A 13,841-nucleotide genomic window follows, 5' to 3' on the forward strand; every position below is an offset into this window, starting at 1 on the left:
AAATTACTGTTCTGTGGAACAGAGCTGACGCTTCATACTCCATCGCTATTGAGGTGCTGTACGCTATGCCATTCAATTTTTATTTCAGCTGCATACGTGAGAGCTTCAGGGCATGATATGAGGTGTTGTCTGTGCCAACGGATTTATGTTTAGGCAACGTGTTCTTTCTAGCATAGCTCGTCACTAACATTTGCCCTTGGTATGCTGTACTTTGGCACAGCCTGAGGCTAGTGTGATATAGAGGGGGGGGAGCCCATGCAGTGCTCCCTCCTAGTCAATCCAAGCTTGCATTCTCCCATGCTCTTTGTGGGAAGATTGCCAGCCTTTTCTAGTGGGAGATGATGATCGCATTCAGGGTGTGCATCTGGGACCTATTGCATGTGAAACGTATTGCATGTGAATTCCTTGTGGCCCCTTCCAACTCTACGATTCTACAATTTTCCAGATCTGTCCAGCAAAACATCATTTTGCTGTACACATTTAGGAAACGAGATTTGCAGTCCAGAAAAGATAGCCACATGCAACACGCATGCCGCCACGAGGTTAAAATAGCAGTTGGTGGTGCATTTTCCATCCACGTTGCAAGAAAGGTAGAAATCCCTATTCCCATTCACGTAGCAGAGGGCAGATGATCACATTGGACAATTCACAACTGAATGAACGTCCAGTTTCTCCTTGCTAGATCAACATCAGCAACACAGCACCTGTGGTCTCTAAAAGAACGCTAAAATGAACTGAGCCACTAAATGTTTTTTTATAGTAAGAAAAGGTCACCAGTTTAATCATGTACATTAAGCAGGCGAGCAGTTTGTAAACATTCAAAAGCGGCAGCATCCAAGTTACAAACATCTTTAAAGGAAAAAGAAGAAGAATCAAGATTGTTTAAGGATTTCCCTCCCCCCCTTCCTTCTTTCCCCTCCAAAAAATTTGGAAATGATGTTTCAAAATACTACAAACACCAAACAAGCTTCTACCACCCTCGGTTAACAGTCCTTTCTTACAAAAAAGGAGTTCCGGGTTCCCAACACAGGGTTTTTATAACAAGGTGTACTTTTAATATAATCTACGTTAGTCACTTGGGAGTTCTACCTCTGTTCAAATCCCATTAGCAAAGGGAATGTTTGTGTCTTGGTTCAACGCTTCTTTGACCTCTGAAGGCAACGTGTCAAAGAGGTGATCTTCTACAATGAGTCCACTTTTCCTGAGAAGCCGACACAGACCCAGCGTAGCCGGGAGGCGGTCTAAACAGTTCCCCTTCAGCTCTAGGTGTGTTAGCTGCAAGAGCTGGCCAATCTTTTCCGGAATCGAGGTGATGCAGTTTTGCCCCAGGCTCAAAGTCCTCAGCTTGGTACACTTAAACAGCTGTTTTGGCAAAATGTCTACTTTGTTTCCGGTGATATGCAGGTGCTGGAGGTTCTGCAGCAGGCCTACCTCCAGGGGAATCACTGCAATAGAGTTGTAGCTCACATCTAAGCATCTGAGCTTCTGTAAACTGAACACTGCAGCCGGTAAGGATTCGAGTTTATTGTTGGAGAGGTAAAGCGACTCCAGGTTTTTCACATGGGTAATGGAAGGAGGAATGATGACTATTTTGTTGTGCCACAACTTCAGGCAAGTCAGTCTTTTCAAATGTTGGAAGCTGATGACTTCTTCAATTGTGCGTATGCTGTTGGACTTCAGATCCAGCTCCTGCAAGTTGGTGAGGCTGAAGATGGCGTGCGGGATGCGCTCCAGGTCGCAATTCTGCAATTCCAGCTCTGCTACATTCATCATTTTCTTAAGGCTATTCAACACAAAGAGCTTGGTGCCGTCGTTATGGATGACGAGCTTGGTTAGATGTGGGGCCACATCCGTGATGTTCGATGGGATTTTGGTCAGGTTGCTTTTCACGTAGAGAATTTTGAGGTGCCTCAGTTCCCTAAGAGATTCAAGTCCTATCATTTTGTTGTTTTCAGAGTTCAAGTTGCCTATCAGGTACAACTCCCGGAGGTTTTTAAGTAAGTACACCCAAGCCGGGATTTCCGCCACGTCGGTGAACTTCACGTGCAGGCACCTCAGGTGGTCGCGAAGGAAGCTGAAGGCTGTTTGTTCCACCTTCGCGGGACAGTGGTAGAGGTGTAGCTCTTGCAGGTTCGTCATCTGGGAGATCTTAGCTGGGATTTTAGCTTCAGGGATCAGCTCAAGTTTCAGCACGTCCAAGTCGGTAAGATCAAACACTGCATCAGGGACCCCTGAGAGCATGAAGAGATGAAGTTCTTGCTTGTCCTGGGCGTTGCGGGAAACATGCTGGCGCAGCTTTTCGAAAGTCCACTCGTGGTTCAGGCTTATTTCCCTCAGCTTGTTTTCGCTCACCTCCGACAAGAAGACGCCGAACCGCTTGGAGTACAGCTGGTCATACTGGTCCACCATGTGCAAGAGAAACGCAAAGTCGTTCTTAACATCTGGAATATCGCTGAAGCTGCTCTCTTCCCTAACCTTCTCGAAGGAGTACTCCTTCAGGGGTAACCGGAACAACCAGAAGAGTGTGTACAAACAGATGAAACCGTAGACGCAAATGAGGGAAATGTAACTGATGAGCAGCTTCTTCAGCATGTAAGCCATGTTGTGTGTGCATTCGAACTCCTGGTAGCCAGTCAGGTGCTCCACTTTGGGCATGCAGCTGTGCTCAAAGCTGATTTCGTTGACGAAGTTTGCCGTGTAGCAGAGAATAAATATGAACTTCACAGTTTTGATGACTGTCTGTACGACGTAGAGTTTGTAGATCAAATCGCTGTCCTCCACGTGCGCCCGGAATTTCCTTACTTTCTCGAAGAGGGCTTTGGCTTGCTCGCCATCTTTTTTGTCCAAAATGGTCATGCTCGGAACCTCGACGACGGGCTTCTCCGCCGAGAACTTAAAGCCCGTCTTGTTGATCATGGGGGTGCTGGCACTCGGACTCCCTTCGTCGCTACTGGTGGACACGTGCTTGGGCAAAGACTGGGCCCCGGTCAGCCTCTGCTTATTCTCCTCAGAATCCTCACACGCCGTCTCAGACAACGCCTTTGTAGTCCACGGAGATTCAAAGCACTTCCCCAGGATGGAGACAAAGTGCTCGATCTTCGAGCACGTTTTGGGGTATTTGAACCAAAAGTTGCTGCTCACCATTAAAATAATGGTATGTATAAGAGCTAAGTAGGGAAAGTACTTTGAATACCAAGGAAGAGCCAAGTGGTAGCACATCTGGTTAATGAAAACATATTGCTGATAATCCAAGTTAGTTTTTCGGCCCAGGGGATCTGCCTGCTCCTTCTCCTCTGGACTGGCGACAGTGGAGTGCAATGGTGGAAAGGTAGAACTGCTGAGAGGTATGTCAGTTGCGGCAACAGGTGCAAAAGAAACAGCTCTCGCTCCCTGCGCTTCTTTGTCTTGGGCTGCGGTAGTTTCGGGTTCCGGAACAGCGCTTGTAGCTTTGGCACTCGGCGAGGAGCTGGGCTGCACCTTTGCATTTACAGCCGACTGCAGGACGGGCAAACAGACCACCTGATCTTTGGTCAGCTGCATGGTTCCAGCAAAAATGGCGACCATCAGCATAACGACTGCTAGGTAATCCATAAATACGTCCCACCATGGTTTCAGAATGCGGTACGTTGGCTGAATGTCATTAAGAGATGCAACTTCTGCAAGGGTAAACATTCCTGTAACGAGAAGGAAGAAAAAAAAGTAGCTGTCATTGATTGCTGGCAGATCAAATTATACTTTATACTCTTGAATGTAAACTTAATCCATTAGACAAGGGAGTGGCTAACCTTTTCCTTTTGGCCGAAGGGCTATATTCACCCTTGGCTATATACACCCTCCAGTCGTGGATGTAGCCACTACCTACACACACACACACACACACCAACCCTCAGCTAACCCATGTAGATCAGCAGAGGAGGGGGTTATTGTGCCCCCCTTGCTTAAATGATCCATCCAATGACTGGGAAAGGAGTGAGTTGCATCCCCGTTAAAGTGGTTCATACGTCTCTGCTCAACCCAGTCCAGTATCCGCTTATATTGCTATCCTATGCTCTGCCACTGCCAAAATGGGAGGTGTTATGTACTGAGTTGAATAGGATCCAAAATGCAGCAGTCTGATTGGTACTAGAACAATAGGATTCAGAATGCAGCAGTCTGATTGGTCCTAGAACAATAGGATCCAGAATGCAGCAGTCTGATTGGTCCTAGAACAATTGGATCCAGAATGCAGCAGTCTGATTGGTCCGCAGGAGCCACCCAATCCAGCTCCAGGTGGAAGTGAATCCGCAACCCGATTGGCATACAGGAGTATCCCGGAATTAGCCAATCACGTGGGGCCCATTGTGTAAATAGTGTATATAAAGCAGACGTTTTGGGGGAACTGCATTCCTCACTACAATGAGCTGAATAAAGAGCATGAAATCCACACTTGACTCCGAGTATATTTCAGGAGGGTTCTTGGGTAGAAAGAAAACCTTGCTTTTTTTCCAGGGAAGGCAGGGGGAATCGGGCCCTTAGGTAAGGGATTAGCCACTCCTGTACAAGACCTACAAATTGTTAACATAATTCACTTGCTTTCTGAAATGAAAAAGGAACACACACAACCCTCTCTCTACCCATTGTGAATAGCACCCCTAAACGGATTTACTCAAGGCGGGGCAATTTTGTTTATTCTGTGAAATACATCCATCTGAAGATTCTGCCCCCATTCACTCAAGAGTTTTAAAATCGTACCAAATGAAGGACGCACCACACCGTTTAGTTCTTCTTTATAAAAGTCATGATGGTACAATGGACGTTGCTAAAAAGCAGTTCTTAACGATTAAAAATTAATCACTTTAATTTCTTTCCGCAGAGCAGTTCTCAAAACATTTAAGCAGCTCGCTTTTCAGTGATTTCAGGCTTTTGTTGTTCATTATGTTCACTGGATATGAGCTATGCAAGTATGAGAATCTGGGTGTTATGGAGAGATCTAATTTTGTTGCTTATAATTAAACAGCCCTGTATGATTTCAATTTTCACCTACGTGTCTTGAAGAGCTAAGTAAAACAAAAACCACACTTTAGGAAAGTGCCCCCTGCCCCCAATTCCTACAAGGAGAGCTGCTTTGGGGTTTTTCTGGAAAACAATAAGCATCCTTTAAAGAAACCTACCATATATTTCGACCTGCAACTACAAGATGATTTAACTAAATGCAAAAAGGATGCCTGCTTATTCATCACTGCCTGAACTGGAGAAAACCAGGTCTCCAAAGGGGAGACTGCAAGTAGTGTCAGGTGAACTGCAAGACCAGCAGTAGGGGAGATTTCATGACGTTGCCTAGGCAACCATCAGTTTTAAGGCTGAAATCCCATTGAGCTCAGCTGGACTTACTTCTGAGTAAACACACCAAAGAGAGGATTGCTAAGGCTATAAAAATATTTCCCCAGCTATGGCGGCCAGGAAGAGGAACTGGAAGCAATGCAACGTGCAGGAAGGAATTCAAAATTATTCCAGTTAAATGCATTTGCATAGATTTTAGGTTTTTAACTACATCCACTTTGATAAGCAAAAAATCTTTTTTTAAAATTTTTTTTACAAAACACGGGGGAATTTTGACTAAGCCGCTTCTGGTGCAACGGAACACCAAAACCAGAGCAGTGCATGGAAATGCCGTTTACCTTCCCGCTGGAGCGGTACCTATTTATCTACTTGTACTGGCGTGCTTTTGAACTGCTAGGTTGGCAGGAACTGGGACAGAGCAACAGGAGCTCACCCCGTCGCGGGGATTCAAACCGCTGACCTTCTGATCGGCAAGCCCAAGAGGCTCAGTGGTTAGATCACAGCGCCACCCACATCCTCCCCCCACCGACTACTGAAGTGCAAATATAGCATGAAAACTAAGAGAAGCATGGCCAATTAGAAAACTACTAGTCTGACCAGTTTTTGGAAGCCTCTTCCTCGAGTGCAAACAAGGAGGTGGGGGAAGCTCCCTTCCTCCCCCATAAAATCTAGTTCTTCTATTTAAAAAAATAAATAAATGCTAGTTTTGCTCACGTGCACCTTCTGCACCCACACCTAATGGGTAGGGAGAGCAGGACAGCCTGGAAGCATTAGTGTCATGGACTGGCTGATGCAGGAGCGGTGGGAGGCACCAGCTGGGGAACCCCCAAGGGAACCCCCAGGGGAAGAAGGCTCAGAGCCAGGGGATTGGTGCTGGGATGATAATGAGTGCTCAGTGGGGGAAGAGGAAGCAGACTGGGAGGAGGAGGAGGAGTCAGAAGCTGAAGAGGCAACAGGGTTTAGTGAGCAGGAAGAGGATGTGGCAGAGAGTAGTACAGAACCAGAGGCAGGTGAGGAGGCTGGCCAGTAGACAGAGATGGGGAAGGCTGCTGAAGAATCCAAGAGTCTTCCCCTTCTGCTGCAACAAGCTCCCCTCCCCGCTGGTCTCCAAGAACACACAGAGCAATGAAGAGGGCAGAACAATGAGAGACAAGACGGCAGAGCCTTAGGATGCTGGGGAAGGAACAGAGGGAGGAGCCTTAGGGAGCAGTGGGAAGGTGGGGACTTCCATTCCCTGCAACTGTCTCACTGGGGCTAGATCTACTGGGAAGAGTTGCTGTGATCACAACTGTTCAGATATTTCCAGGTTTTCTACGGACTAGATACAAACTCACAGAGAAGCCCAGATTAAAAGTTGCCTCCAATGAGTTTTGACACTCATGGTACTGAAAAGGTGCCTTGTTGTTACTTGACTGTTTTAACACAATCACATTTGTACAAGCACCAATTCTAAGCACAAGGATCTATTTCCCATGCCCTCCCAGCTAGCTTCCTATACAACTGGGAGGAACGAGTGACACGAAATACAATACCATTTTCTGGAGTGGGGAATCCTTTGCAAATCTCTCTGGAAACCACTATGAATGTAGGACAAAGGTGCGGTATACTTGACAGCTCCCTGTAATCCTCTTACCTTCGGTTTTACCAACAGCGATGTAAGAGAAGCTTTAATAACATAAACACCTGCCATCTTATTTTTCACATGCCCTGGGAGTGAATTATAGGGACAGAAGCACCCCCCCACACACACACTGTTTGTAAACACCGTTGACATGTGCCCATGTGATTTAAAAGAACTGCGGAACAGTGATGGTGGCCCCACCCACGATAAAACAGAGTTTGCCTCAGTTCCAACCAGCTTCCCGATTGGTTCTGCCAGAGGGATTGCACCGCACTGACCTTGCCTCTTCTCTCCATTGGCATGGCCAGAGAGAGATCAGGTTAAGCACCACATACCCAGTGCACCATCCGTTACTTCCCCAAGCATGTATTAGCTGCGAGTTGGAGAAAAGCCTGGAATTGTGGTTGCACAGGTACACAAGCCATGTGTAGGTTTTCCCCGATGGAAACCACACACAATGTATAGATGTCAGGGGCTGAGCTAGGGGAAACTAAACGTCATTGGGAGCAGAACCAGAAGCATGGCCTTACAGTCCAGTTCATCACCTGGTTTCTTTCATAGAATCATAGAGTTGGAAGAGACCACAAGGGCCATCCAGTCCAAGCCCCTGCCAAGCAGGAAACACCATCAAAGCATTCCTGACAGATGGCTGTCAATAGAATCATAGAGTTGGAAGAGACCACAAGGTGATTTGGGCAAGGTGGGTGATTAAGATCCATAGGTTTTATAAGCCTGTTGACTGGCTCAAGCTCCTCCAGCTAATTCAAATTATATATTTCCTGGGTAACTGCAGTAAAATTGGACCCCCTGAGTATATGCAAGACGTTAGGGGGTGTTGCTTTTTGTCCCAATGTTCACACAAAGCCTCATCTACACTTACAATGACCGGTTTACCCAGTCTGGAGAGTCTCGAAGCTCTTCCAATCTGTATGGAATTTCAACATCCTTGCTGGAATGTTGTTACCTCACCATATACCCCTCATTCCAGATAATGTACGATAAGCGAAACAGATCTCTGTGGATTCCATTGATTTCTTCCTTTCATGTGCCTCTTGCCTTATCAATAAGTGATTAGTTAAAAGAGAAACTCACTCTTCTTGCATGTTTGCTCAGTAACTTTTGTCAAGAGCTTCTTGAAAATCCACATACTGTCAGCATGTTTGTTGCTAACCCACAAGGTTGGCCCCCCCCCCATAAGGTTAGCAAGGTAAGAATTCTCTTTGAAAAAAAGGAAAGCTATTAAGTTTCTCAGCAAGGTTTATTCTTCTGTTTGGCTAACTATTGTAATCGTAGAAACACCTTAAGATGTAAAGTTAATGCCATGACTTGTTCCTCAAATTGCTTCTTGGCCTGCCATACTGTAGGTTTATATTTAATTTGTAAGAATTTATGATCTGTTTCTCCCTCTATTAGAAAAGAAAGTTAGACAAGACTTTAATAAAGGAGGTTGTCATGCGCTAGCCCAGGAGTCCCCAAACTAAGGCCCGGGGTCCGGATGCGGCCCAATCGCCTTGTAAATCCGGCCCACGGACGGTCTGGGAATCAGCGTGTTTTTACATGAGTAGAATGTGTCCTTTTATTTAAAATGCATCTCTGGGTTATTTGTGAGGCCTCCCTGGTGTTTTTACATGAGTAGAATGTGTGCTTTTATTTAAAATGCACCTCTGGGTTATTTGTGGGGCATAGGAATTCGTTCATTTTTTTCCTTCAAAATATAGTCCGCCCCCCCCTCCCAAAGGTCTAAGGGACAGTGGACCGCCCCCCTGCTGAAAAGAATGCTGACCCCTGCGCTGGCCGTTTAACCACGTTTGTCAATTTTTTCACGTTTTGTGCCTTTTCCTATTTTCAATAGATGGCTTTACATAAACTCCCCCACACACTTTCCTGCTTCCTTTTAACTAAATCCTCCCATTCTTAATCATTTGAAATGCAGAACATTCTGGAATAATGCTATATACACAGTTCATGTGCTTTCAGGACAATACGAGTGGACATTAAGATGATGAAAAAGCAAAGCTACCATTTAATTCTCAGGTATATGATGAATCTCTCAGTTTAAAAAGGAACATACACGTACCAGCCACGTTTTGACTTGTAAATTATTTTTCTGCAAGGATCTTTCATCCACAGGCCTCTGAGCCCCTTGATTTTACTGAGTCAATGACCACCCTGGTGCATTTTGCATACAGCAGAGAGCATTAGATTTAAACACTTGCTTGAATACCTTGGCAAAACAAAAAACACTATTTTATGACTGGGCAGGTCAAAGTGCTTACCAAACCAGATTAATTTGGCGTATTAAATTCTGTAAGTTTCTGTTATAACCTGTGGAGGCTGGAAAGAATTTTTTCATTTCATAACTCATTCTGTAGTTCTTGGCAGGGCTCTTGAGTATGATGGAGAGTTACCTTCATCCCCTCTGGTGAAAGAGTAATAAAATGTGTTTTGTGCAAGAGCCCAAAATGAGATTAAAGCCCGAGTCTGTGTAATGTTCATAAAAGCTAGGTTTTCAAACAAAACACTCAGCTTAACCCCCACCCCACCCCCAAAAAACTCACTTAAAATAAAGAAGTCTGGGGAGAAGTGGGGGGACTTGGTGTTTCAGTTCTTAAAAGGCGTCTTGTACTGTACTTTCTTCACCTAAGTAGCCTTTGAGCCCCTTTCACTTTCTCTTAAGAGCATATCCACCCTACAGACTCAAGCTGCAATAACAGTCATATCAGTTGTTACCTTGGTTGGCAACGCTTAGCAGTCGAACGTTTTGGCTGCCGAACGCTGCAAACCCGGAAGTGAGTGTTCCGGTTTGTGAACGTTGTTTCGGAAGCCGAACGTCTGGCGGGGCTTCCGATTGGCTGCAGGAAGCTCCTGTGCCCAATCCGAAGCCGCGCCTTGGAAGTCGAAGGGACTTCCGGAACAGCTTCCAAGGTAAGACTGTACTTTACCATCCTGGGAAGTGTAGTTTTGAGGGGAAGGGAATACGAGGGAACTAACAGAATCCTCTCCAAGCTACAATTCCTTGGGTTCCTTCTTTAGGCCACAACTCTTCCAAGCAGCTCAAGTTGGCAGGTGTTAGAAACTGAGGACAGGAAGCCACCGGGGGCCACATGTGACTACAGTGGTACCCCGTGTTATGTACGCAATCCGTTCTGGGTCGCACCACATAACCTGGGCATACGTAACGCGAACGAACAAAAAAGAAGAAACCCGAATTCGCAGGGTTTGCGCTTCTGCGCATGCCAAAGTGCACAGAACGCTCCGTGGAGGATTTCGGGTCGCGGAGGTCCGTAACTCGACGTACGCAATACGGAGCGTACGCAACACGAGGTATGACTGTACTAGGACAGTAATGGAAAACCTGTCAGTAGCTCTAATAGGAAGCCAGCAGTTCTACTATAAGCAAAGGAATAACTGCAGCTTCATAGCAGCTGTTTCAAAGCTTTAGGAAAAGCTGAAACACAGTTCAGATGTAACAGCACCTGTAAAGCAGGGGGAAGCGGGAAGGAAGGAGAGAAAATAAAGAAAAAGCACTTATCTGTTAAACGAGGCTTTGAAAAATCGAAAGAAATTACGCGCAGATTAACAACCAGGTCAGAAAGGAACCAGCAAGCAATTAACCCATCTCAAGGCAGTAATCTACCAAGAAACAAAATTGCAGGCCTAGGTTAAATAAGTATATACTCTTGGTGTATAAATATGCCTGCCCAATTAAATTTCCTTTAATTAGATGTTAGGAAAAACCCCGTTAGTACAACCCCCCAAGACCGAGACTTTCTATGACAAAGCCTAAGTTCACAGCTATTAAAATTACTCCAAGATGACAAGCTCCTGGGTTCCTTATTGAACTGGAGGAGAGTTGGTTTTCATGTAAATAATCCTTCTACTCAGCTATTCCCGGGGATCATTTTATTGCACAATATATAGGCAACTGTTTCTTATTTAACAGCTTCATGGTCGCAAGGAGGAGCCATTTTCCAGGCAATAAATCACAATAGTTTGTAGGTGACCAGTGTCATTTTGTGTGCACAGACACCTGCTAGCAGGCCTCAGGGCTGTATAGCTTATAGCTCCATGAGCATCAGCCAGCATCTTTGGGCTGGTGGCTATAATATTGTAACTGGAGGATGAGAAATTTATTTCTTGTCCAATGCTACTAAACATCGCATCTTCAAGAGGCTAACGGCTCTGCTGACACCACAACTAAAAAATAACCGGCCGAGGAACCAGACATGAGCAAAGCTAGTGCTTCCAGACACATGGTGGTGGTGCTAACATACTACAGCATCATCAAACTTCCATCTCACAAGGACTATTAATACACTAAAGGAATACTGTGCAATGGGGAAAGATGTGGTTTCTGAAGGCTACTCCTTGCAGCCATGAAAAATCTCTTCCCTTTCCTTGCTTGGGACGGTTGGGTCCTGCATGCATTGTTGCCCAACACATGAACCGTGAACTGTAGCATGAACCATGAGCCTATGTCACTTGGTTCATGCTACAGAAGTATAAGAAGGGCTGCTCTGTTCTCTGAGAGACACAAGAAGCTGAGAGAGGTTTTGGCAGAGAAAAGCAAATTTCTTTCACCCTGAGAAGGTTGAGGAAACTGGATGTTATCCCCATTTCCCTGAGAGTCCCAGAATTCCCTCTGGTCTGGAGGCTGTAGGGGTGAAGACAAGAGAGTGGCAGCAATTAGGGCAATGTTTTCCAAACTTGGGTCTCTAGACTACAACTCCCATCATCCCAGTATACCTGAAGGAGCGTCTCCACTCCCATTGTTCAGACTGGACACTGAGGTTCAGCTCCGAGGCCTTCTGGTGGTTCCCTCACTGCAAGAAGTGAGTTTGCAGGGAACCAGGCAGAGCGCCTTCTTGGTAGGTGCCGCCCTGTGAACACCCTCCCATCCGATGTCAAGGAAATAAACAACCACTGACTTTTAGAAACATCTGAAGGGAAGTTTTTAATGTTTGATGTCTTATCATGTTTTTATATATTAGCTGCCCAGAGTGGCTGGGGAAACCCAGCCAGATGGGCGGGGTACAAATAATATATTATTATTATTATTATTATTATTATTATTATTATTATTTTCCTAGCTAGCAAGACCAGCTGTCAGGATGATGGGATTCCTTGTCTGAAACAGCCAGAGACACAAGTTTGGGAAACACTGGTTCAGGGTGTGAATGGCAGACTTTGCAAGGCCGCTCGTGCAAGAAGAAGGGAGGAGAGGAGGAGTTTGGATTTGATATCCCGCTTATCAGTACCCTAACAATCTCCTTTCCCTTCTTCCCCCACAACAAACACTCTGTGAGGTGAGTGAGGCTGAGACTTCAGAGAAGTGTGACTAGCCCAAGGTCACCCAGCAGCTGCATGTGGAGGAGCGGGGAAGTGAACCCGGTTCACCAGATTATGAGTCCACCACTCTTAACCACAACACCACGCTGGAAGGATATAAGCATGCTCTCCTAGCCCCAGCTTCTGTTACACTTGGAGGTATTTAGAAAAACAACTTTGGGTAGGAGTCAGCCACTGGTGGCTCTCAAACTAATTCAGCCCAAGGGATTCTGCGTGGCTCCACAGTTGCCAGCAAATTGGAACACACAATTGTTGAGAAAGCGGCTTCTATGGTAACAGGATTTTCACAGATGGGATTGAACAACTGCCCTAGTATTCTTCAGTTATTCTCACAGTGGCTTTCCTGGAAAGCTAGTTGCCAACCACGGCTTTACAGTGCCTACAAAAACATTAATATTGGGATGCAACTGAAGCCATTTCTGATTGCGCACGCATACCTCTTGACTTGCATAACCAGTGATTTATAATACCTAGAACAAAATCTTTTGAGATGACTATCCTTATTAGTTAACTAATTGTAAAAAAAAAATCCTCCAGGTGCCGTTAAGCACTCTGCTTAGTGTCAATGTCAAAACTTTTTTGTAAATATCAAGGTAACTTACTAAACTCTTCCTAAGAAACCCTACACTCTTTCCCTCCTTAATTCCGAACTGCAAAACAAAGCAAAGATTAAGATTTTGTTTGAATTGGTGTTAAATTGCAGCCAAGGATCCAAAGAAACCCTTTCAGCGCTGAATTACGACTCAGATGAAAATATAGTATTAACAACCCAAGTACTTCAACCCAATAATTCAGGCTCCCTAAACAAGCATTTAAATGAAACTCATTCATTTCCAAACTAATAATTTGTACTTTTAATAATAAATAAATTAAAACCCATTAATTTTAGTACATTTTGAGATTTACTGTAGTCATAAAATAAATTCTCTTATAAGCAGAGCTAGACTTAACCCCCCCCCCCCACCCATCTCAGCAGCACAAACCTCTGGATCAAACACTCACATGATTGATAATGAGATCAGTTGATACAACTGATCAACACTTTTAGCACCATTTCTATTTTGTCCCCCCCCCCAATAATATTTCACGTGGCTTATTTCACAAGGACCCCCTCCTAATATTCACCAAGCAGATGACCAATTCAGACAGACCATTTCAACTCAGCGCTGTGGCGCCACGGAAACCGTTACGAAAGAACTCGGCGATGCCGCAATTTCTGTATGCCTAACGCCTCTGAGTCAACACCATCAGGCGTTCTTACTTTCTTATTTGCGAGAAGAATCCCAGGTATCAAGCTTAAGAAAAGCCGCTTCCCGTGAACTGGGAGACTCGCTGCCCTTTAGTGTACAGCACAGAAACAACCCCCAAAGTAAAGATGAATTATTAGTGCTGCAAATATTTTCGGGAGCCGGAAGGGGCAGTGGGGTGTATACAGTAAGTAGTCAGACCGTGAGAACCACAAGCTTTTTCCAGACCGATTTTTTTAAAAAGGAATGTATAGCTTGCTTCTAATTTATCATTTATTAGTAGCTCACACAGAACCCAAACCACA

The 13,841-nt window shown here is 45.1% G+C and overlaps 1 protein-coding gene across 5 annotated transcripts in view; it reads right to left on the bottom strand.

The window, feature by feature from the left end:
- Nucleotides 1–735: 735 nt before the first annotated feature.
- Nucleotides 736–13,841, bottom strand: part of LRRC8D (leucine rich repeat containing 8 VRAC subunit D) — a 74,281-nt gene continuing 61,175 nt past the window's right edge. For all 5 annotated transcript variants that reach the window (XM_033151637.1, XM_033151640.1, XM_033151639.1 and 2 more), the window contains exon 2: nucleotides 736–3,674. In XM_033151637.1, coding sequence (XP_033007528.1) covers nucleotides 1,096–3,672 — 2,577 coding nt within the window. In that variant the 5' untranslated portion in view covers nucleotides 3,673–3,674 and the 3' untranslated portion in view covers nucleotides 736–1,095. The remainder of the gene's footprint in view (nucleotides 3,675–13,841) is intronic.

The sequence above is a fragment of the Lacerta agilis genome, chromosome 6, assembly GCF_009819535.1.
Source record: "Lacerta agilis isolate rLacAgi1 chromosome 6, rLacAgi1.pri, whole genome shotgun sequence".
Classification (NCBI taxonomy): domain Eukaryota; kingdom Metazoa; phylum Chordata; class Lepidosauria; order Squamata; family Lacertidae; genus Lacerta; species Lacerta agilis.